General features: G+C 39.5%; 1 protein-coding gene across 4 annotated transcripts in view; it reads left to right on the forward strand.

The window, feature by feature from the left end:
* The window catches only part of zswim2 (zinc finger, SWIM-type containing 2), a 64,951-nt gene that overhangs the window by 20,424 nt on the left and 20,823 nt on the right, over nucleotides 1-23,704 (forward strand). For all 4 annotated transcript variants that reach the window (XM_087988959.1, XM_043693438.2, XM_043693441.2 and 1 more), the window contains 5 exons: nucleotides 14,421-14,599; nucleotides 16,347-16,423; nucleotides 18,635-18,675; nucleotides 19,810-20,029; nucleotides 22,724-22,972. In XM_087988959.1, the coding sequence (XP_087845085.1) occupies nucleotides 14,450-14,599; nucleotides 16,347-16,423; nucleotides 18,635-18,675; nucleotides 19,810-20,029; nucleotides 22,724-22,972 (737 nt within the window). In that variant the 5' untranslated portion in view covers nucleotides 14,421-14,449. The remainder of the gene's footprint in view (nucleotides 1-14,420; nucleotides 14,600-16,346; nucleotides 16,424-18,634; nucleotides 18,676-19,809; nucleotides 20,030-22,723; nucleotides 22,973-23,704) is intronic.

Raw genomic sequence — 23,704 nt, forward strand, 5'->3', positions numbered from 1 at the left:
CAGAGATTTGGTTGAAGGAAGGGCATGATTGGCAACTAAATGTTCCAGGATATAGATGCTTCAGACAAGACAGGGAGGGAAGTAAAAGGGGGGGGAGGAGTTGCATTGCTGGCCAGGAATGATACCACAGCTGTGCTAAAGGAGGACACTATGAAAGGCTTGAGTAGTGAAGCATTATGGGTAGTGCTGAGAAATAAGAAGGGTGCAGTTACATTGTTGGGGCTGTATTACAGTGTGAGGTAGAAGAACAAATAAGTAAACAGATTATGGAAAGATAGGGAGAAGTAGGTACTGTAGATGCTTAAAATCTGAGTCAAGGTTAGAGTGGTGCTGGAAAAGCACAGCAGGTCAGGCAGCATCTGAGGAGCAGGAAAAATCGACGTTTCGGGCAAAAGCCCTTCATTTGGAATGAGATTATGGAAAGATGTAGAGGCAACAGGGTGGTGATGATGGGAGATTTTATTTTTCTCAACATTGACTGGGATATACTTAGTGTCAGAGGTCTAGATGGGGCAAAATTTGTAAGGAGCGTCCAGGAAAGCTTTCTAGAGCAGTACGTCGATAGTCCCACGAGGGAAGGGGCCATATTGGACCTGGTGTTGGGGAATGAGCCAGACCAGATGGTAGAAGTTGCAGTGGGGGATTTCTTTGGGAAGAGTGACCACAATTCCGTAAGTTTTAGAATACTTATAGACAAAGATGAGAGTGGTCCTAAGGGAAGAGTACTAAACTGGGCCAAGACCAATTATATCAAAATTCGGCAAGAGATGGGAAATGTCGATTGGGAATGGCTATTTAAAGGGAAATCCGTATTTGATATGTGGGAGACTTTCAAAGATAGGGGTTGAGGATAGTGCAGGATAGGCATGTCTCTTTGAAAACAAGGGATAGGAAAGGCAAGATTCGTGAACCGTGGATGACAGGAAAAATTGTGGACTAGCCAAGAGGAAAAGGGAAGCATACATAAGGTCCAGGCAGCTAAGAACAGAATGGCCTTGGAGGAATATAAGGAGATTAGGACCAATCTTAAGCAAGGAATCAAGTGGGCTAAAAAGGGTCATGAAAAAACTTATGTGAGCAGAATTAAGAAGAATCACAAGGCTTTTATTCATATATAATAAGCAAGAGGCTAACTTGAGAGAGGGTTGATCCACTAAAGGATAAGGAAGGAAGGTTGTGTGTCAAACCTGAGAAAATGGGTGAGATTCTCACTGATTACTTTGCATCAGTGGTCACTGAGGAGAGGGACATGATGAATGTTGAGATTAGAGATAGAAGTTTGTTTACTCTGGATCACGTTGACATAAGGAGGGAAGATGTGTTGGGTAGGCTAAAGGATGTTAAGATGGACAAATCCCCACGAGTGGATGGGATCTATCCCAGGTTGCTGAGAGAGGAGAGAGAGGAAATAGCTTGGGCCCTGACAAATATCTTTGTAGCATCCTTATTCTCAGGTGAAGTGCCAGAGGACTGGATGGTTACTAATGTTGTCCCCTTATACAAGAAGGGTAGTAGGGATATTCAAGGTAACTACAGACCAGTGAGCCTGACATCAATGGTGGGAAAGTTGCTGGAGAAGGTACTGAGGGATAAAATCTATTTATATTTGGAAGAGAATGGGCTGATCAGTGATCGGCAACATGGTTTTGTCCTGGGGAGATCGTGCCTTACCAACTTACTATAATTCTTTGAGGAAGAGGCCAAGTTGATGGATGAAGGAAGAGCTGTAGATGTCTTGTACATGGACTTTAGTAAGGCATTTGATAAGGTTCCTTATGGTAAACTAATGGAACAAGTCAAGTCATATGGTGTGCAGGGTGTTCTAGCTAGGTGGATAAAGGACTGGTTGAGCAACAGAAGACAGAGAATAGTAGTTGAAGGGAGTTTCTCGAAATGGAGAAAGATGACCAGTGGTGTTTTACAGGGATCAGTGTTGGGGCCACTGTTGTTTATGATTATACATAAATGATCTGTTAGTCTGATCAATAAGTTTGCAGATGACACAAAGATTGGTGGAGTAGTAGAAAGCATAGGGGACTGTCAAAGAATACAGGCGAATATAGATAGACTGGAGAGTTGGACAGAGAAGTGGCAGATGGTGTTCAATCCGGGCAAATGTGAGGCGATGTATTTTGGGAAGTCTAATTCTAGAGCGAATTATACTGTAACTGGAAGAGCCTTGGGAAAAGTTGATGATCAGAGATCTGGGAATTCAGGTCCATTGTACCCTGAAGGTGGTTGCACAGGTGGAATGAGTGGTCAAGAAGGCATATGGTATGCTTGCCTTCATTGGGTGGGGTATTGAGTATAAGTGCTGGCAGGTCGTGTTAAAATTGTACAAGACTTTGGTTAGGCCGCATTTAGAATACTGTGTTCAGTTCTGGTCGCCACATTACCAAAAGGATGTGGATGCTTTGGAGAGGATGCATAGAAGGTTTATGAGGATGTTGCCTGGTATGGAAGGTGCTAGCTATGAAGAGGTTGAGTAGGTTAGAATTGTTTTCATTTTTAAAAAAAAAGGAGATTGAGGGGGAACTTGATTGAGGTCGACAAAATCATGAAGGGTATAGACAGGGTGGATAGAGATAAGCTTTTTCCCAGGGTGAGGGATTCAATAACGAGAGGTCACCCATTCAAGGTGAGAGGTGAAAAGTTTAAAGGGGATACACACGGAAAGTACTTTACACAGAGGGTGGTAAGTGTCTGGAACGCATTGTAAGCAGAAGTAGTAGAGGCAGGCACGGTAGATTCATTTAAGGTGCGTCTGGACAGATGCATGATTAGATTAGATTAGATTAGATTAGATTAGATTAGATTACAGTGTGGAAACAGGCCCTTCGGCCCAACAAGTCCACACCGACCCGCCGAAGCGAAACCCACCCATACCCCTACATTTACCCCTTACCTAACACTACAGGGAATTTAGTATGGCCAATTCACCTGACCCTGCACATCTTTGGATGGTGGGAGGAAACCGGAGCACCCGGAGGAAACCCACGCAGACACGGGGAGAACGTGCAAACTCCGCACAGTCAGTCGCCTGAGGCGGGAATTGAACCCGGGTCTCTGGCGCTGCGAGGCAGCAGTGCTAACCACTGTGCCACCGTGCCGCCCACAAATGGGGAGCAGAGGGATACAGATGCTAAGGAATTGGGCGATAGGTTTAGACAGTGGATTTGGATCGGCTCAGGCTTGGAGGGCCGAAGGGCCTGTTACTGGGCTGTAAAATTTCTTTGTTCTTTGTGTTTTTTTAATAATGGAGCACAAACTCCTACCATGTCTACTTAGAGGACAAGGCTGTGCCATGCATAGCTTCAGACCTAATTTAGTGGTTTGATCTAATATTAAGTGCATATAGTTATAAAGTGGAATACCATACGGGAGGCCAAGTAGCAAATGTGGATGCATTGAGCAGCTTCCCACTGATAGATACCACTGGTGATATCACCACCAGAATACCTAAGATTTTAAATTTTCTGGACACACTTCCACCCACCGCTGACGATATCAGAAATGTCCAGTCCTGGCAAAACTGAATCAGCTGGTGATGATGAGGGAAACCAAAGGGCTATCACAACCAGAATTGAAACCTTTTTGGAATGGAGAGACCAGATCACAGTCAAAGATGGCATATTATTATAGGGAGGAAAGGTCACTATCAGGTACTGGCTGAATTCCACCAGGGTCATCCAGGGGTTTCCATAATGAAGATGTTAGTGAGAAGTTATGGTTGGTGGACAGGACTGGATGCTGGGGTAGTGTCCACAGTGCAATAAAGTCAAAGATTACAGACAGCAACTCGCCTACATTTATGAGAATGGCCACGTAAACCCTGGACTCGGTTACACATCGAATATACTGGTCCTTTCATGATCTCAATGTTCTCATCATTGTGGATGCCCACTCAAAGTGGTTGGATGTGCATAGAGTTCATTCAAGGAACTTGAGTACAATGTGCATCTTTTGCAATATCCGGATTCCTGGAAGTGTTGGTCACAGATAACGGGCCATCATTAACCGGAAGGGAATTCAAGTATTTCCTAAAATCAAATGGCATTTGATATAGAAGGACAGCTGCAAACCATCCACTGTAATGGTCTGGCAAAACAACAGTCCAAACTTTGAAGGCAGGCTTAAAGAAACAGCCTACAGCCTCACTAGACACCTAACAGTTCCTATTATCGGACCACCCCAGCTCCAGCAGAGATGCAATTTGGGAGAAGACTCCGTGCCAGGTTAAATTTGTTCTTCCCGGACCTGGGGGGGAGGGTGAAATGGCCTCCGGAATGGCAATGCCAGTTGCAAGATTCTTCTAAGCAAGAGACACAGTTTACTTCAAGGAACGGTATCTCAGCCGGGCCCGCAGGAGCTGACCAGACCTCCCAGTCACCACTCATTTTAATTCCCCTCACACTCTTTCCAACATGGCCATCCTTAGCCTCCTCCATTGCCACAATGATCAAACTGCAAATTAGAGGAACAACACCGCATCTTTTACCTGGGCAGCCTCCAGCCTGGAGGACTCCATATTGAGTTGTCCAGTTTCAAATGACCTCCCTTCCCAGCTCCTCATTCTCCCTCTCATTCCTCTCAGCCACCAACCGGACTCATCCCTCCATTGACCAACCACGTTGTACCCTCTACCTATCTTTACCTATCCCCACCTCCACATCCTGCCCTTCTCTTCACCTCCCCCCCCCCCCCCCCCACACCCATTTTATCTGCTGCTTCCCTTATCCACCCCCAGTCCTGAAGAAAGGTTACACCCGAAACATCAACTGCTCCACCTCCATTGCTATGTTCTCTCAGCTTCCTGCTTGTCTGCATGGGTAAGAGGCATGGTTAACGAGAGGTCAGGTTCAATGATGTATGAAATTCAGGTAGGTGCAACACCCTGAACAAACACATGGACCATATAAAAGCTGCAAACTCACAAACTGTGGGAGCAAAATATGCCCCAATCCTTAACAGCCTTTCTGACTGTTCTGGAACATATGGATTCTCCAAATCAGTCAAGCATTGAAAATAGCTCAGAATCTGAGATGGACGCAGAGGATGTCGCTGCCTCGACGTCTTTGCAGCCTGAAGAGAAGAACAAATTTCTTCCATGATGTCTCGGACACAAGTGGTGAACGTCTGTGTATTACACTCTGCTATATTAGAGGAACCAGTGTATGTCCTCTGACTTGGGGAGGGAGAGATGTAGTGAGTGTCGCCAGGTGGACCTCATAGAAAATGACCAGGGCTGTTGATCTGGTCCAGTTATGGAGCCCTGGCTGACATTCTGTTAACTCTGTAACCTGGCTCTGAGAGAGCTGGATCAGTGTCAAGAATTTTCCATATTTAAATGAAGGGTGATTTGTTGTCTGGATACCAGCCTGTGTGGAGTTTTTTTCATTCTTGTTATTACATTAGCAGCAGTAACCTTTCAGAGGATAATGTCAAGCAGCCTAGAGGTCTGGCTAGAGTCATATGTCACATCGATGATGTCCTGATCCATGAATCCACTCAGACAGAATATGACTAGTATGTGAGCTCTGCTGCAATGCCTACAGATAACAGGACTTGCACTCCACTACAAATGTGAATTCTCACAGCTGACTATGTCAGGCTCCTTAGGCACATTGTGGAAACATCCAGTGTTAGGGTTGATCAACAGAAGACAAAAGCAATCAAGAATTTTCCAGCTCATTGAAATATTAATGAGCCCCACGCATTCATGAATATGGAAAACCAAGTTGGAAAGTTCTTGACCAATATAGATATCATCAATGAATCATTTTATCAGCTGTGAGAACAGGACAATACATGGCTCTGCGAGGAAGCCCCAAGAGCTTTTTCAAAGAAAATCAAAAAGGTGGAGATATCATCTGATTTTATGAGCTTGGACACCTATTACTTTTACTGCAGATGCATATTTTACACACCTAGAGGCTGTGCTCTTTCAGGTACAAAAGCTTGAAATAAGTAGGTAGTATCCGATCCAATATATTAACAGATAGACAAATCAGATGTATGCAGTGATAGATACATTTTCAGCTGCACAGGCTTGTAAAAGGTTTGCAAGCTTACCACAAACCATCTTTTAAATTCTGAGGAGATAAACCTGCATCCATCAGTATAGCCATTCAAACTGAGACTACTGAGGTTTGAAGCAAAGATAGAGTATGCCAATATTTATATCTGTGTCAACAGCTTAAAAAAAGTAGTTTTCATTGAAGTGCTGAACCTTTTATTATCAATAGCAACAGCAATTCTATCAGCAGCAACTCAGTGACTGAATAGAATTAAAGATCCACAAAAGTCTGACAAAGCTTGTACTCATGAAAAAGATTACTTTATCACAGGATGGCTATCACAAATGTCACACAATTCTACTCTTGGAAGAGGAATTACATCTCATCAGTGAATGATTTATTTATTTATTTATCATGAGAGAATGACATTCTGATAGTCACTGAGACTCAATATACAGTAATATTTGCACCCCAAATAACTCACACTTTGCGTTAGAACAAGATATTCTGCTTGGCAGTTCGAGGTCTCAGAACCATCGGAAGAAATTATATCAAGCAAAGTTTTTTGTCTATTCATTACCAAAAGACAAAAACCATTTATGTCATTTTCATTCCCTTCACAACCATTTGAATTCCTTATGTTGAAAAAGACTAAGAAATCAGCTCTCTGCTCTTCCATATGCACTCATCTAGAATCACAGAATTTTACAGGATTATTATAGCACAGGAGAACATTCAACCCTCAGGTAACACTTACACTGAGTATTGCAACAAATGCCTTCTCCCTGTCATTCTGCACTTTGTTCCTTTACAAATAACGGTCTTTCTCCCTTTTGAATGCTTTGATTGAACAATGCTATAAGTATGAGATGTCACAGGTACAATCTGATGACTTCAGAAAAGGTACAAGCAAAAGACAATGTGTATTGCTATGGCAAATGTCACAAAATATACAACTTACTACATTTACTAGGATGTCTTGAAACGCATAGAAGTGGATAAATCCCCAGGACCTGATCTGGTGTACCCTAGAACTCTGTGGGAAGCTAGGGAAGTGTTTCCTGGGCCTCTTATTGAGATATTTGTATCATTGATAGTCACAGGTGAGGTGCTGGAAGACTAGAGGTTGGCTAACTTGGTGACACTGTTTAACAAAGGTGGTAAGGACAAGCCAAGGAACTATAGACCAGTGAGCCTGACATCGGTGGTGAGCAAGTTGTTGGAGGGAATCCTGAGGGACAGTATGTACATGTATTTGGAAAGGCAAGGACTGATTTCGGGATAGTCAACATGTCTAACAAGCTTGATTAAGTTTTTTGAAGAAGAAACAAAGACGATTGATGAGGGCAGAGCAGTAGATGTGATCTATATGGACTTCAGTAAGGCATTCGTCAAGGTTCCCCTTGGGAGACCAATGAGCAAGGTTAGATCTTGTGGCATACAGGGAGGGCTCGTCATTTGGATATAGAAGTGGTTTAAAGGTAAAAGACAGAGGGTGGTGGTGTAGGGTTGTTTTTCAGACCGGAGGCCTGTGACCAGTGGAGTGCCACAAGGATCGATGCTGGGTCCACTACTTTTCATTATTTATATAAATGATTTGGATGTGAGCATAAGAGTTAGTAAATTTGCTGATGACATCAACATTGGAGGTGTAGTGGACAGCGAGGAAGGTTACCTCAGATTACAACGGGATCTTGATCAGATGGGCCAATGGGCTGAGAAGTGGCAGATGGAGTTTAATTTAGGTAAATGTGAGGTGCTGCATTTTGAGAAAGCAAATCTTAGCAGGACTTACGCACTTAATGGTAAGGTCTTGGGAGTGTTGCTGAACAAAAGAGACCTTGGAGTGCAGGTTCATATCTCCTTGAAAGTGGAGTCGCAGGTAGATAGGATAGTGAAGAAGGCATTTGGTATGCTTTCCTTTATTGGTCAGAGGACTGAGTACAGGAGTTGGAAGGTCATGTTGCGGCTGTACACGACATTGGTTAGGCCACTGTTGGAATATTGCATGCAATTCTGGTCTCCTTCCTATCGGAAAGATGTTGTGAAACTTGAAAGGGTTCAGAAAAGATTTACAAGGATGTTGCCAGGGTTGGAGGATTTGAGTGATCGGGAGAGATTGAATAGGCTAGGGTTGTTTTCCTTGGAGTGTCGGAGTCTGAGGGATGACCTTATTGAGGTTTATAAAATCTTGAGGGGCATGGATAGGATAAATAGGCAAAGTCAGGCACCTAAGGTGGGGGAGTCCAGAACTAGAGGGCATAGGTTTAGGGTGAGAGGGGAAAGATATAAAAGATACCTAAGGAGCAACTTTTTCACACAAAGGTTGGTACATGTATGGAATGAGCTACCAGAGGAAGTGGTGGAGGCTAATACAGTTGCAACATTTAAAAGGCATCTGGATGGGTATATGAATAGGAAGGGTTTGGAGGGATATGGGCCAGGTGCTGGCAGGTGGGACCAGATTGAGTTGGGATATCTGGTCAGCATGGACGAGTAGGATCGAAGTGTCTGTTTCCATGCTGTACATCTCTATGACCTGCAACAAGTACGTTAGTTTCAATTCAAGGCCAAGCTCAATTTGGACAAGTGACTAGATCACCTGGATTGCAGGGAGAACTAGCCATTTGGATACAGAACTGGCTCAAAGGTAGGAGATGCATGTTGGAAGTGAAGGGTTGCTTTTCAGATGAGAGGCCTGTGACCAGTACTGCAAGGATCTGCTTTCTGGTCATTTATATAAATGATCTGGATGTAAATATAGGAAGTATCTTTTGTAAATTTGCAAATGGTACCAAAATTGTTGGTATGTTGGTCAGCAAAGAAGGTTACCTCAGAGTACAACAGGACCTTGATCAGATGGGCCGATGGACCAAGGAGTGGCAGGTGGAATTTAATCTAGATAAATGTGAGGTGTTACATTTTCGTAGGGCAAATCAGGGCAGGACATACACTTAATGGTAAGGTCCTGGGAGTGTTGCCAAAAAAAGAGACTTTGGAGTGCATATTCATAGTTCCTTGAAAGTGGAGTATGAGGTAGACAGGGTTGTGAAGAGGCATTTGGTATGCTTACCTTTATAGGTCAGTGCAGGACTTGGGAGGTCATGTTGTAGCTGAACAGGGTAATAGTTAGGCTACTTTTGGAATACTGCATTCAGTTCTTGTCTCCTTGCTATAGGAAAGATATTGTTAAACTTGAAAGGGTTCAGAAAAGATTTACAAGGAGGATGCCAGGATTGGAGGGTTTGAGCTTAAGGGAGAAGCTGAATAGGCTGGGGCTATTTTCCCTGGAGCGTAGAAGCTGAGGGGTGATAGGTTTAAAGTGAGAGGGGAAAAATTTAAAAGGACCTTAGGGGCAACATTTTTCTCAGAGTGTAGTGAATGTATGGAATGAACATTATTCAAACTAATATTGGTACAGATTGATGGAGCCGACATACACTGGTTTCTACAGGGGAGCAACCTTCTACACGGTCTAAGCAGTAATTAACAGATCAAAGATACAGTGTTCATTGAGAGATCTGAATGATGACCTGATTGCTGAACAGAAGTTATCTGTCAGTTTCCTTTCTGCCCATTTAGCCATCAAAGTCTAAGAGACCACACATTGGATTAAAATTCCTTAATCTCCTCCAACGAAACTAAGATCACATTCTCATGGACTAGTGAAACCACCATAGCAAATGCTTGTTTAAAAACTGATTTGAAGTGGGGACTCAGCTGTAATATATTGAATAGAATTAGAGACTCTGGGGGTGTAGCATTTGTGGTTAAGTCTGACTGTGCTATGCTCATAAAGTACAATATACGTCATTGAAAATAATGCATTGTTACATGATCTTGGCACATCAGCTTTATAGGTTTATTAACACATCTCTGGAGAGCAGTAATTTCAGTTTGAAAGGCACAGAAGTATGAAGATTTTATGCAAGAAGCAAGGCTTTAAATTGGACCAGATTCAAAATGCTAACCAACTTCATTACTGTCCTCTAAAATGAGAAAGAAAGAGAGCAAATACATCAAAAATTGTAAGCAGCTTGAAAATAAAAAGTATTTTAGTTTTATATATAAAATATAAAGATACAGACAGACACATAATCAGCCTCACCTCTGAGCCAAATAGGCCTCACTCCTTGAACTTGATTACAAATCCTATGTTTATGGGTCAGTAGAGGTTAAGAGGAATGAGATCCTGAAGTGCGTCCCCTGCAGTTGTGCTTACAGCAAATGCATCCATCATTAGGTCCTTCATCATTGAAAATGTTGCTGTAGCATTGCTGATGGAACAGTGTAATTACGTTAGGTTTTTATTTCCACAGTCAACATTATACCTGTAGGCAGTGGAAATATGATTATAGTTGTGTGTATATACCTTAATACAAACTGAACTCTATATTTCTACGTTGTTCCACTTATGCCCAGCCTTCTGGCTCCACTTCTTCTAACGACTACAATCTTGAGGCCAATATGCAACTCACCAAGGAATCAAATGTCATAGATAAATGATGTGAGCTCGCAGTCAGCATAAAATAAAGAGCATGGTTAACCAAAAAGAAGACCATGAATGACAATTTAATACATTGAGCAGGCAGATGTCAGATTAAATGTAATGTAAAATGTCAGTTGGTATCAATTTCAGAGAATGAAGGAAAGGATATATCACAGAACATAAGTATATTTTAAAAGGAAACAGAGTTGCTGATACATAAATCATTAAAATGAGACAATATATTCATCTATTTTTGAAGAAATTTGCATGAGCTGAGGCTAAAGCACAAAAGGTCAGAGATAATGGTAAATATATCTAAATCATTTTATTGTGCTTGTGAGATAATGTATTATGATTCTCTTTCCCAACTCAGTCATAAACACTCCATGTTTACTATACTGCGTTTCCATTCACTCATTCGTAAAATCATGTTTTTAGAACAAAGAACAAAGAAAATTTACAGCCCAGGGAACAGGCCCTTCGGCCCTCCGAGCCTGAGCTGATCCAAATGTACTGTCTAAACCTGTCGGTCAATTCTTAAGCATTTGTATCCCTCTGCTCCCCACCTACTCATGCATCTGTCCAGACGTATCTTAAATGAATCTACCATGCCTGCCTCTACCACCTCTGCTGGCAACGCGTTCCAAACACCCACCACCCTCTGTGTGAAGTAATAACTGCGTGTGTCCTCCTTAAACTTTCCACCTCTCACCTTGAAAGCATGACCTCTCGTTATTGAATCCTTCACCCTGGAAAAAGCTTGTTTGTATCCACCCTATCTATATTCTTCATGATTTTGTAAACCTCAATCAGGTCCCCCCTCAATCTCCTTTTTTCTAGTGAAAATAAACCTAACCTACTGTCTTCATAGCTAGCACCTTCCATACCAGGCAACATCCTCATAAACCTTCTCTGCACCCTCTCCAAAGCATCCACATCCTTCGGGTAATGTGGTGATCAGAACTGTACACAGTATTCCAAATGCGGCCAAACCAATGTCATGTACAATTTTAACAGGACTTGCCAGTTCTTATAATCAATACCCTGTCCAATGAAGGCAGGCATACCATATGCCTTCTTGACCACTCTATCCACCTGTGTAGCAACCTTCAGGGTACAATGGACCAGCACTCCCAGATCTCTCTGCCCATCAACTTTTCCCAAGGCTCTTCCATTCATTGTAAATTCGCTCTAGAATTAGATTTGCCTAAATGCATCACCTCACATTTGTCTGGATAGAAAGCCATCTGCCACTTTTTGTAGTATACTTTACTCTTATAAGATAAATTAAATTAAACATAGAACATAGAAGAATACAGCGCAGTACAGGCCCTTCGGCCCTCGATGTTGCGCCGATCCAAGCCCACCTAACCTACACTAGCCCACTATCCTCCATATGCCTATCCAATGCCCGCTTAAATGCCCATAATGAGGGAGAGTCCACCACTGCTACTGGCAGGGCATTCCATGAACTCACGACTCGCTGAGTAAAGAACCTACCCCTAACATCTGTCTATACCTACCCCCCCCCTTAATTTAAAGCTATGCCCCCTTGTAATAGCTGACATCCCTTCCAACCCATTACTGTTTCTTTACACCTTTCAATTGTTATAGGCCTCATGTTGCAAGCAGTGTTTAGTGGGCGGCACGGTGGCACAGTGGTTAGCACTGCTGCCTCACAGCGCCAGAGACCCGGGTTCAGTTCCCGCCTCAGGCGACTGACTGTGTGGAGTTTGCACGTTCTCCCCGTGTCTGCGTGGGTTTCCTCCGGGTGCTCCGGTTTCCTCCCACAGTCCAAAGATGTGCAGGTCAGGTGAATTGGCCACGCTAAATTGCCCGTAGTATTAGGTAAGGGGTACATGTAGGGGTATGGGTGGGTTGCGCTTCGGCGGTGCGGTGTGGACTTGTTGGGCCGAAGGGCCTGTTTCTACACTGTAAGTAATCTAATCTAATCTAAACCTGTTTCTGTCTCAAAGGCTACCCCGAATGTGTATTAATACCACTATCTACTCAGAACAATGCCACTCTGCCATCGTGTCTCCATAACTCACTCAACTATGGAAAGATTAACCATCTCTCAAGACCTGAATAGGTTGCAGATCATCAAACAGTTTTTAAATGCATATCAATAGGGCCGCTAACCCCTTTAAGAAACACACTATCAAAAAAGAGGTTCTGGGAAACTGGATGAACGCATGTGTAAGAATCGTTAAAGACCAGTGATAGTAAATGAAATCTCATGACCCAGCTGCGAGAGATCAGTTTAAAATCCTCAATACCTTTATTTAGTACACATATACGTTTTTACTTATTTAGACTATATAGGTCGAGTATTTTTACTAACATTACTAACTTTAAAGACAAATGGATTAACACCTGTTAATTATGCAAACTCAGACCTGACAGACATTCTGATCCCATTAAGAGTAACAGCCAGCATTTAGCAAGTGCTTAAACTATCTCCTGTTTCTCAAGTACAGATGTCACGCAAACTTGTGTACAATAGATACAACTATGTGACACCATATTGTTAAAATTTTAAGGTATGTAAAAACTGTGTATAAAAGAAACTATGCTTTGGATGCCATCGCGTTTCAAACTGTGCTACAGCAGATGTTCAGTAAAGAGGCTATTTTCGCCATTCACTGATCTTGGTCATTATTGAGCATTATCCCACATGCTGCTGTAAGAATACTGAGTCCAATGAGACAGTTGCAGTTTTAAAGAGAAAGGCATGAGACCTTCATAGAATATAAGGATAAAAACATTTTGGACAATTATAAGTTGTATACTGTAGTTTAAAGCCCTGATTTGAGAAGTGTGATAGATTCTAATTTAATTTTGTACTTTTAGCAAAAATAATTTGCACAAATCAAATTGAATAAACCTAATTACAGCTGCTATTCTAAATGTTCACCTTATTACAAAACAAAGCAGCTCATGATTTCTTATTAGGTTTGGCCTCTGTTGTCGATAATGTAGTGCTGAAAAAGAACAGCAGGTCAGCCAGCATCCGAAAAGCAGGAGAATCGATGTATCAAGCATAATCCCTTCAACAGGAATCTTTTTATCAGGAATGAGGCTGTGAGCTGAGGGGGTGGAGAGATAAATGGGAGGATACAAACTCCCAAACCTGGCTGCCCTTGGAAGATACAATTCTTCCTGTGACATCTGGAAGAGTATAAAGTTGAAACTACTAACCATAAAGCAGTACATATCAGATAATTGTTTAAATAGCTTTTAATCAAGGCTAAGCTTTGAAAGTTATGTTTAATCTTACTCGTTTAACTAAATGCATTGTCAATAATCTTGACAATCATTTTGGATTCCATAAATTTGATATATCATTGATTTTCCAATTTTATAATAATACATGCAACCTGAAAGAAATATAAATTCAAACTATAAAAATAAAGAAAATAATGTTACCTGATCTGGGGAAAATAGCCTAGAAACTGAACAGGCTATCTGCTCCAAAGCCTATGCTAATTCCTGAAAATTAACTGCAATTTTCCAGCGCTACACTCTCTACACTGCAGTCCTCACTTTCTCCTGAAGTTTTTGTTGACTAAAGGGAAAATTGCAAAGGCACATGGGAATGCTTACAAAATAGACCAATGATTTATATTAGCATGCTATAAGAGGCATACCCTAACCTTACGCTAATCTGCATGTAGATGTAAGACAGCATGGAAATAAAAGTAAGACTTTTGGAGTGATTGACAAATTTGAACTCCCAAAAAATAACTGTAGAAAACTGTAAACTTATGGCACCACTCAAGGAGAAACCATTACAATTTGATCCATACAGTTAAGTAAACCTTTCTGGTTAGTCTTTGTTGTAAGTTGAGAAGAATTCATAGATGTTATTAGAATGTTGTGTATTAGTTCACTGTTTATTTGATGTTCTTCAGACATTTGAGGTTTCCTGAACCTTCTCAACATGGCACGAGCAGTTCAACTGAGAAGAGCTGCAACTGATTTAGTTAGCTGGCATCAAGATCAGGCAGTCAACACCACAATATATATTCTGAGAGAATTGGGTCCAGTTGGTTTTCTTCTTAAAGAAGAAGGTATATCTAAATATTTTAAAGTAAGTATACAAAATTTAATAAGACTTCAGATTTTTTTATTTGGTACTGGTTCCTTATCAAATCTTTTACTGCTGAAAGTTCTCAGTATTTCTCAGCTTTTATATTTTAGATGGTCATTTGTTCTTTTCATTACTTATATGAAAAAGCAGAAAAGTGAAACAAAGTAATATTTGATTTCCATGTTTACCAGTACTAATAACACAAAAATCTTTCTCAAGGTGTAGTTTTATACATTGCCTTTGCAAGCACATTTCTAATGTTAACTTACTGGCACATTCTATTCCCATTCCTCAAATTGTGAGCTGTGCTTTTCACAGAGATGAGATGACCAGAGGATAACATCAACTCAGATTTACAGTTCACAAGGTGAACTTAGTTTACACTTGCTGAGAGCAAAGAAATCTCATATCAAACTAACGATCTGAATTTTCATAGTTCTCTTGTTACAATGTATGGAACTGAATTTTATTTCTGGTTTGTAGTGGTCTGTAGTGTGCCAAATATCACACCATGGAACTATCACCCTTTCTGTTGCCAATGTCTTTATTGCAGCAAATTTGCAGCATGCCATTCCTGTGATTATTACAGGTCTGCTGTATGCTGCACAAAAAATGTGGCAAACACTTGTGACACTAACTTTAATGCATCCTCATTCAGTCCCTCTATGACCCTTAATATTGAAATTTCACCTACTAACACAGATTATGTAGTGATTTTCAGCTCAGCTCCTTAGATTTGCCATCCCTTCTGACAGTGGTGATTGTTTGCCATTGCTTTTGCAATACTGGTTACTTGTTGAAATGATTCAGATAAGGGCAACCAATCAAATGCAATTATTGGAATAAATATCAGACAGATTTAACCAAGAAAGCCCACCTGTGCTGTCAGCTGGTGAAGAATTTTGTTTTAGTTAGAACTGTGTATCACTCTTCACCCTGAGTGAATTTAAGTGGAAGATATTTTTTATTGTTTTGGAGTACTTCAACATGTTTGTTCTTTGTGTTTCATAAATATGGATGAATTAATGATCTTGAATTTGCAAGGACTCCGGAATGACAGTAGAGAAAGAATTTGGAAAGAATTAAACAGAATTTTAGAGCACAAATACAACCCCTCATTCATACCTCAGACGAGCCTCCTCTTAGCTTACTTCATTTCATCTAATTGGCAAGTCTCTTTATTCCTTCTGGTACCTTGTAATTATCAAGCATCCCCTCAAATTCACTTGCATTATTCACCTCAACTACTGCAAGTGAGAGTGATTTTCTCATCCTACTAGGTTAAATAAAATAAGTGATCAGTGGGACAGATGAGATCAGTTAAGAATGGCATCATGGTTGGTGTCGAATGCAGGGTCAAAGGGCCTATTTCTGTGCGATATGTTTCTATGTTCTATCTTCAAAGTCTGAAGTTTATAAAAACTGCCAAATTTTGGGAAACATTGTGTATATAAATGAAAAAATGATCAAGACACTAATCTGGCAATTGAACATATAAAAGGGAATAAATCATGTTTTAATTAGATAATAAAATATTTTTCTTCATGTAAAAATAATTCTCAGATTCTTCCTTGAGCTTTAACATGATGCAATAAAAGTCAGGTGACAGTAACAATGACATTTCCACTTATAGAAACAAAAGAGAAAAATGTCTGAACTTGTGAAACCTGTATGTGAACAGACATGATGCTGAATATGTATAGACATATAGATTACATTAATCTCAATTATTTCTATTTCCTGGAAGGTGAATATAGGAAACATTCACACCTGCAACTGTTCCACGTTTCTCAAAGAGAAGGACCTCTGCAAGCACATCTGCTGGTGAATTCATTTTCTTGCATGGTTTTTGATTGACAGTTTTCTAAAATATCTTTTAAACAGTGCTATACTGTATTAGTAGCACTGCTATTTGGAGTTTTCTGCAAATAGTAGATTAAGCTGCTGGCTGTAATTTATATAATGGTTTCAGCTCTGTTAGGAATATAGCTTTTAAGTCTTCAGTACAATTGATTTGCCCATAGCATCTTCAAAAGAGCACAGCTCTTAATAGCTGTGGGACTAGTGTTTTGAGGAAAATTGCAGTTAATTTTGACTATTGAAAGGTGAAAGAAATTACTTACACAATTATGGCCGCACAAGAATTTAATTACTGTCTTAAATTCACCCAAATTACTCTTCAAATATTTTAAGCATGTCAGCTCTAGCTTGAAAATGCAAGCATTCAACCATCCTGTGACAATATAAAAATTGACAAAGATGTTGGCATTGTTCTGGAGTTTGTTTTGTTGAATTGAAAGTATATCTTCCTTTAATTCTAAGTTTTACTGGAAGTGGTAAGAGAGCCAAAAATTGTGTTCATGTTCTAGGGGAATTCAGTATGCTGAGGGAGCACAATTTGTTCTCACTGTGTCTTCAGGAATATATATTTATTTGAAATTATATCATTTAAAGAATTGCATAAATTCCAAACATTTGCATTGTAATTAAAGACAAAATGCAAGGCTGAAGTGCTTTCAAAAGAAACTGCTTTACTGTGTTCCACCAGAAGAAGATCTGCCAATTTGGGCCTTCCTCTCATTGGGGACCTGCTCAGCAGATGTCAGCAGTACAAGTGGCTGATCAGCATATTTTTCACTTCGTGGATGTTAATTGAAAAGTCTCAGAGCCAGGAAAATTCAGCACTAATTGCATACTGATATGTATTTGGCCAGTACTGAACTTTCCCAACATAGGCACCTCCCAATCTGCATTTAGAAAAGGAAAGGATGTCAAACAATGTTCTTTCCCAAAGAGGGGCCATTAGTCATGCAGCCGATGTTATCTGAATCACTGCTGTTAAGGGGGCTAATTTGTAATGAATTTCTCTTGTACAAGTAGGTAGCATATCAAATATCTTGAGTAATTAGGTCATCATGACAATTCAGTGGGGGAAGTATTAACAACACTCCCTTTGCAATTCTATTTTCACAAACCTAAGCTGTCAAAACATAATTAGTACATTAATGAAGACATGATCAAGTGTGAGAAAATATTGCTCCAATTCTGCAAATTTATCCAGTGAATAGTTCAATAGCCAATAACCCCTTCACCCAGAAGATCATGAATCTTTGGAATTATCAAACCCAGGGTGTTGTGCATGCTCCAGCACTGAGGATATTTAAAATTGATTTAGACATTTTTATTCATTCAGAAAGTCAAGGGATATGAGGAATGGGTAGAAAAGTGAAGTTAAGAGAGAAGGTCAGCCAAGATCACATTGAATGGTAAAGCAGACTAAAAGACCATATGGTCTATTCACGTTCCTATTTCTTACGTCCAGGTGTGTTTTCTTCTCTTTTTGTTCAGATGACTGACCTTAACTGAGATAGGAATAGGATGCTTTGGTTACTCACAGTGCCCAGGGGATTAAAAAAGCTAAATTAGCCATGGTTTCTGTTCCTGATTGAACATCTTGGGGGGATAAAAAGTAACCTGTTTTTCTAATTGACTCCTTTCAGAGATGTTATTATACATGTTTGGATCAGGTGGGACTTGAACCCGAGCTTCCCAGTCTAAGGGTAGAGACTTACCACTGTACCACAAGAGGGCCCCCACACACAGAGCAAGTACAGGTTGTTTTGCTATAGCACGCATTTCATCAATGCAAATTTGTTGTAATGTGATTGACGAATAGGGAATGTTGTTTCTAAACCACAAACTTTTTAAGCATGTGTTGGATATAGCGTGATTGCCTCACCAACACTTTAAATGTGATTTGTGTAGCGTAATTTTTGTGTAGCATGGGGTCACACAGGAATACAACTACTGAATTGCCCATTGTAGTTAGGTGCCAGCATTCACTATTAAGGCTCACACATGAATAGTGGCCAGGTGAAAAATGTATTAGGTTGCTTTGAACACCTGAAATCATTCCCCAGAGATGCTTTCAAAATACAAGAAAACAGAAAACAACTTTAATATAGTGACTCTCATTACTTTAATTGACACTTTGGTATTTTTGGATTTATTTTAACTAGTTTTGTTTTCAAACAGGATTTTGTTAAAGAAGTTTAAACTACCACGTGGTCATGAATGTAAGTTTGATAATTCAGTTCTTCAGTTATAAATTGAAGATTTTAATAACAATAGTACCTTGATGACCATGGCTAGAGGTCTCCAATGTAACTGATCAGAGCACCTCAGTTTCCATTGAGGAGGCTCCTCCCACTATGTACTTCCCTTAGTCACTTGGCTGGGGCAGATTCAGCCTGAAAACCATACACTGTTGGGAAAGAAGGAATTTATGTTAAAAGGCTTTATTTTGGGCTTTTCTAGTCATTCCACAACACTCACTGAACTGACAACACACCACAGGAAAAGACACAATATTATACTCTAGCATTTGCATCTAGAATGTGTCTCCACCTGGCTGGAAAATTCTCCCTCTTCTGTGCCGCACTTTACTAGCTATAAAAGAAAATTACAACTTTAATTGCACTGTGATAATTCCTTTATGATCTCCTGAATTAAGCCTTCAGTGTTGCAAATTGCTTTGGTTTGGTTTATTGAAAACTACTTGGTGGTGTTCCATTTTTAATGCAATTTATAAAATAATACAAATGGAAACGAGTTTAATATGTGATACAGGTTCCCTATTTGTTCCTTCAGTAATTGCATTATGTAGCTGAGCTAAACAAATGATAAGTTTCAGGACTAAGCTAGTCTCCTTACTGAAAATGGAACAATTGAGTACAATAATTGGGTTAGGAAGGTAAAATTAACAAATTAATATTCATCATTCTGCTTAGAAGTGGGTTTGATTAATTATTTTTCAAGGACAGCATCAGGTTCTGTCCAGGCGCAATGTATCATTGAATAACTTGCTACCACTCCATATCAACTTCACGTGTGAAAAATTGTAATTTAAGTGAGGTATAAGGAAACAACCAGGACCTGCAGGGCAGTTCTTCAGCATAAGTCAGTAGGAAGACTAATTGAAAGGAGAATCAGCCGTTTTAATAATTGATTCTATTTATTATTTAACTGTGGATTTATGCCTTGTCTTAACATAAAATGGTGATCAGACAATGTAGATGTATTGCATTGATTTTAGAATTGCATGTATAAGGTCTAATTATAAAATGCTGCTTTAAAAATAATTACAATTTTAAGATAGTTTCATGTGTGTCGGAGTGAGTAAGCCCTTTTTGGGTTTCTTCTCCTTTCAGATGCTTTCCAACTTGGCCTTGTGGACCGAGAAATCGAAATATTGTTGAACAGTCTTCATACAGAACAGGCACCACAGTCACTCCCTAACAAATATAAGAAAAAGCAAAAGGATGAAGAAATAGTTGGTGCTGTATGTCAGAAGGAAATTGATCCAGAAGATGTCTGTCCCATTTGTCAGGAAGAGCTATTGAAAAAGAAACAACCTGTAACATATTGCAGGTCAGACATGCGCTTCTTGTATTTTGGATTGCATTCTAAAACAGAGGAATAGAATAAGGAAGGGAAAACAAAACTTCAAAAAAGCTTGCAAAATATTGTTTGGTCACCATGGGTATATTTAAAAATTTTAACAGCTTTTTCAGGCATTTAAGATTTCAGGTGTGATTTGACAGAGGACGTGAGTTGATATTCTTCATATTTTGATATCATGTACAGGACTGTGAACTTGGAAAAAGTGTTAAAGAATATTCTTGCTTACTTGACTAATCATGGTTGAGCAGAGTTTAAAATAAGAATAATCAATTTCATGTGACTTTAAATTCTCAAATTGGTTTATTTTAAAAATTTTGAGGAGTTTATGAATCTTTTGCTTTCTGTACTTTACAATGGTGGTTCTTAGGACTGTGGAACTAAAATTTATTATGTTCTGTTGTTGCTGCTTCACAACCTCACTTTGCATGCCTCTAAAGTAAATAGGAGATTCAAATAAGTTAATTTACAGATAGCTAACACTGAAGAATGTGGTTTTACTTACTCAGGAGTTGCCTTGCCACTTTTGTGTGTTAAAGTTTGATTAAAATAATGTAATATCATTGTGGAATGTGGGTAATGATATGCATAATGCAAAACTGATATCACAATTATCAGTGTTTAGTTTTTTTTTAATTCATTTGTGGGAAGTAGGCATTGCTGGATGGCCTGCATTTATTTCCCATCCCCAAGTGCCCTTTAGAAGGTGGTTGTGAGCTGCTTTCTTGAATTGCTGTAGTCCATATGCTGTGGGTTGACCCACAATGCCCTTAGGGAGTGAATTCCATGATTTTGAGTCAGCGACAGTGAAGGAAGAGTAATACATTTCCAAGTTAGGATGGTGAGTGGCTTGCAGTGGAAGATGCTGTCCAAGGATCTAGGATGAATTTCTACAGTGCCTCTTGTAGATCGTACACATTGCTGCTCTGAGCATCCGTGGTGGAGGAGTAGATTCTTTGGATATGGTCAGGCATGTGGAAGTATTTCTTCACACTCTTGATCTGTGCCTTGTAGATGATGGAAAGTCTTTGTTGAGTCAGGTGGTGAGTTACTTGCCGCAGTGTTTCTGCCCTCTGAATTGCTCTTGTAGCTACTGTATTTATGAGGTGAGTTCAGTTGAGTTTCTTATCAATAGTAACCCCAAGGATGTTGATAGTGGGGAAATTTAGTGACGGTAACACCACTGAATGTCAAGAGGCAACAGATCATGTCTTATTGGAGACAGTCATTGCTTGGTATGTGTATGTTTTTGCCGCTTGTCAGCCCAAACATGAATATTGGTCCAGATCTTGTTTCATTTGAATATGGACTGCTTCAGTATCTAGGAGTTGCTAATTTCATTAATTTGTCATTTATGTTGATACTTTTAAGGGGCAAAGTTGAAATTGTCTATGTCCTGTAGTCTTTCCTTTTTCTTGCAACTTACAATTTTTGAAAGTCTAACCACAACTTGCTTATTTGTATCATCTCCTCCAGTTTTTTTAAAACATAGTTAGTATTCTGCAATTTGTCCAAAGATGGTTGGGTGATTTGGCCATGGCAAATTGCCTATTGTGTCCAGGGGTGTGTAAATTAGATGGATTGGCCATAGGAGTTGCAGGGTTACGGGGATAGGGTAGGGAGGGTAGGTCTGGGTGTAATGTTCTTTGGAGGGTCAGCGTGAACTTGACAGCAAATGGCCTATTTCCACACTGTAGGGATTCTATGTTTTGATCCTTGCTGATGTTACTAAATATTCAAAATTTAAAATGCTGTGGATAGAGTGAGATAAAAATATTACAAGTTGAGAGCAAATATCTAAATGATGGATTGCCATCTAGCTAAAAGGCTGTGCATATCAAATGTTGTACATAGATTCTCAGCACAAGAACACATAATTCAAGCCCCCCACCATCTCTCTCACACACACACCCACCTACCACCCACCCATTAAACGGTAAAGATTAGAGTATGTTAGCAGTAATCAGTGGCACCCATAAGATGGCACTATTGTAGTTACAATGCTTATTAGTGAGCTGTAATAGCAGTGTCTGAGTACTACACAGATAGTACTTTTGAACAGCATATAGCTTTAAAATTACAAATATACCTTTTATCTTGTCATCTTTGTCTGGATAATGTTTATTATTTTTATGTGAAACATTACATAGATGAATAAGACAAATATAGGACATTTGTGCTTGATTTTTAAATTTTCTTTTAAACTTTTGTTCCTTTAATGAAAAATGTCTTCTCAAAATGTCTTTGAATTTGTTTGCTATATGATTTCATGGAGTTACAAGTATTAATTTCATATTTTCCTTTTTTTTTGAAACAGAATGATGTTAACGATTTAGATAGTGGCTGTTTGTTAGTAATGGTTAAACTGCTATATTCATCTTTTCACATTTAATATACCTTATTACAAGCTTTGTTTAACATTTGCACCAACATAGGCATTAAAATCCCACTTTTGATTGCTGAAGCAGTGTTTCTGGAAATAATATATTGACATCATCTTATCAGCTAATTAAAAAATATAAAAAGAAAAGCCAAATGTAAATATTGTAGTGAGCATATTTATAGTGTACATTTTTGTGAATGTCCTGTTAATAGTCACCTTCATAATATTTAAATAGTTGATTATGCATACAACTATGGTGACAATTTGTTTTCTTTGTACAGGTATAGCTGTGGAAACAATGTCCATATCAAATGCATGAAAATTTGGGCAGAACATCAGGTAAAGACTGAGAGTGAAACCATTGCCAAATGTCCTCTCTGCAGAAAGGAGTTTGCACCACTTTCTCTCTTGCAAGAAGAATTTAGAAACTCCACAAAACTTCTGGCTGCAGAAAGAGAAAGACTTGACAAACACCTTGGTATTCCATGCAACAACTGCCAGGTTTGTCCAATTCAGGGCAAATGTTACAGGTAAGGTGATTTCTATTTCAAGTTAACAAAAATCTAATATATAGTGGTTTGCTATTTTGATTAGAGCATCTACACCAGTTGCTGCATCTTATATATGTTATCTTTAACATTTACAGTACAGGTCTCATTAAATGCTCTCTAGTATGATGAAACATAAATGAAGAAAACTTGGGTTCTTTTCATTAGAGCAGAGAAGATTATATGTTGACCTGATAGATTAAAGTCATGAAGGTATGCAAAACTGTAGTTAGAAACAAATTTTCCGGTGATGGATGTTGAAATGCCTTGCAGCCAACCACCTTGAACATTTACTCTATGACTGATGAACTGTGGCATCAGTGTGTACCATCTATATGAAGCACTGCAGTAAGTCAATGCTCCTCTGACAGCACTTTTCAAACAAAACATCCCTGTCACCTAGAAGAACAAGGGCACTAGATGCATGCAAACAATTAAACAATGAGTGAACCCAGCACGTCAATGAAAAAGACAAAGCTTTTTAGCCATCATGATCTATATTGGCCTTGTCTTGAGGTCCTTTATGACATGGATGCAAGTTTTCAACTAATTTGATTCACTCCATATGATATCAAAGAACAACTTAAAAGGTTATCATGATTTGGAGATGCCAGTGTTGGACTGGGGTGTACAAAGTTAAAAATCACACAACACCAGGTTATAGTCCAACTGGTTTAATTGGAAGCACTAGTTTTCGGAGCACCGCTCCTTCAT

The sequence above is a fragment of the Chiloscyllium plagiosum genome, unplaced genomic scaffold, assembly GCF_037043375.1.
Source record: "Chiloscyllium plagiosum isolate Xiang-an unplaced genomic scaffold, Cpla_swu_hap1 HiC_scaffold_7, whole genome shotgun sequence".
NCBI classification, from domain to species: domain Eukaryota; kingdom Metazoa; phylum Chordata; class Chondrichthyes; order Orectolobiformes; family Hemiscylliidae; genus Chiloscyllium; species Chiloscyllium plagiosum.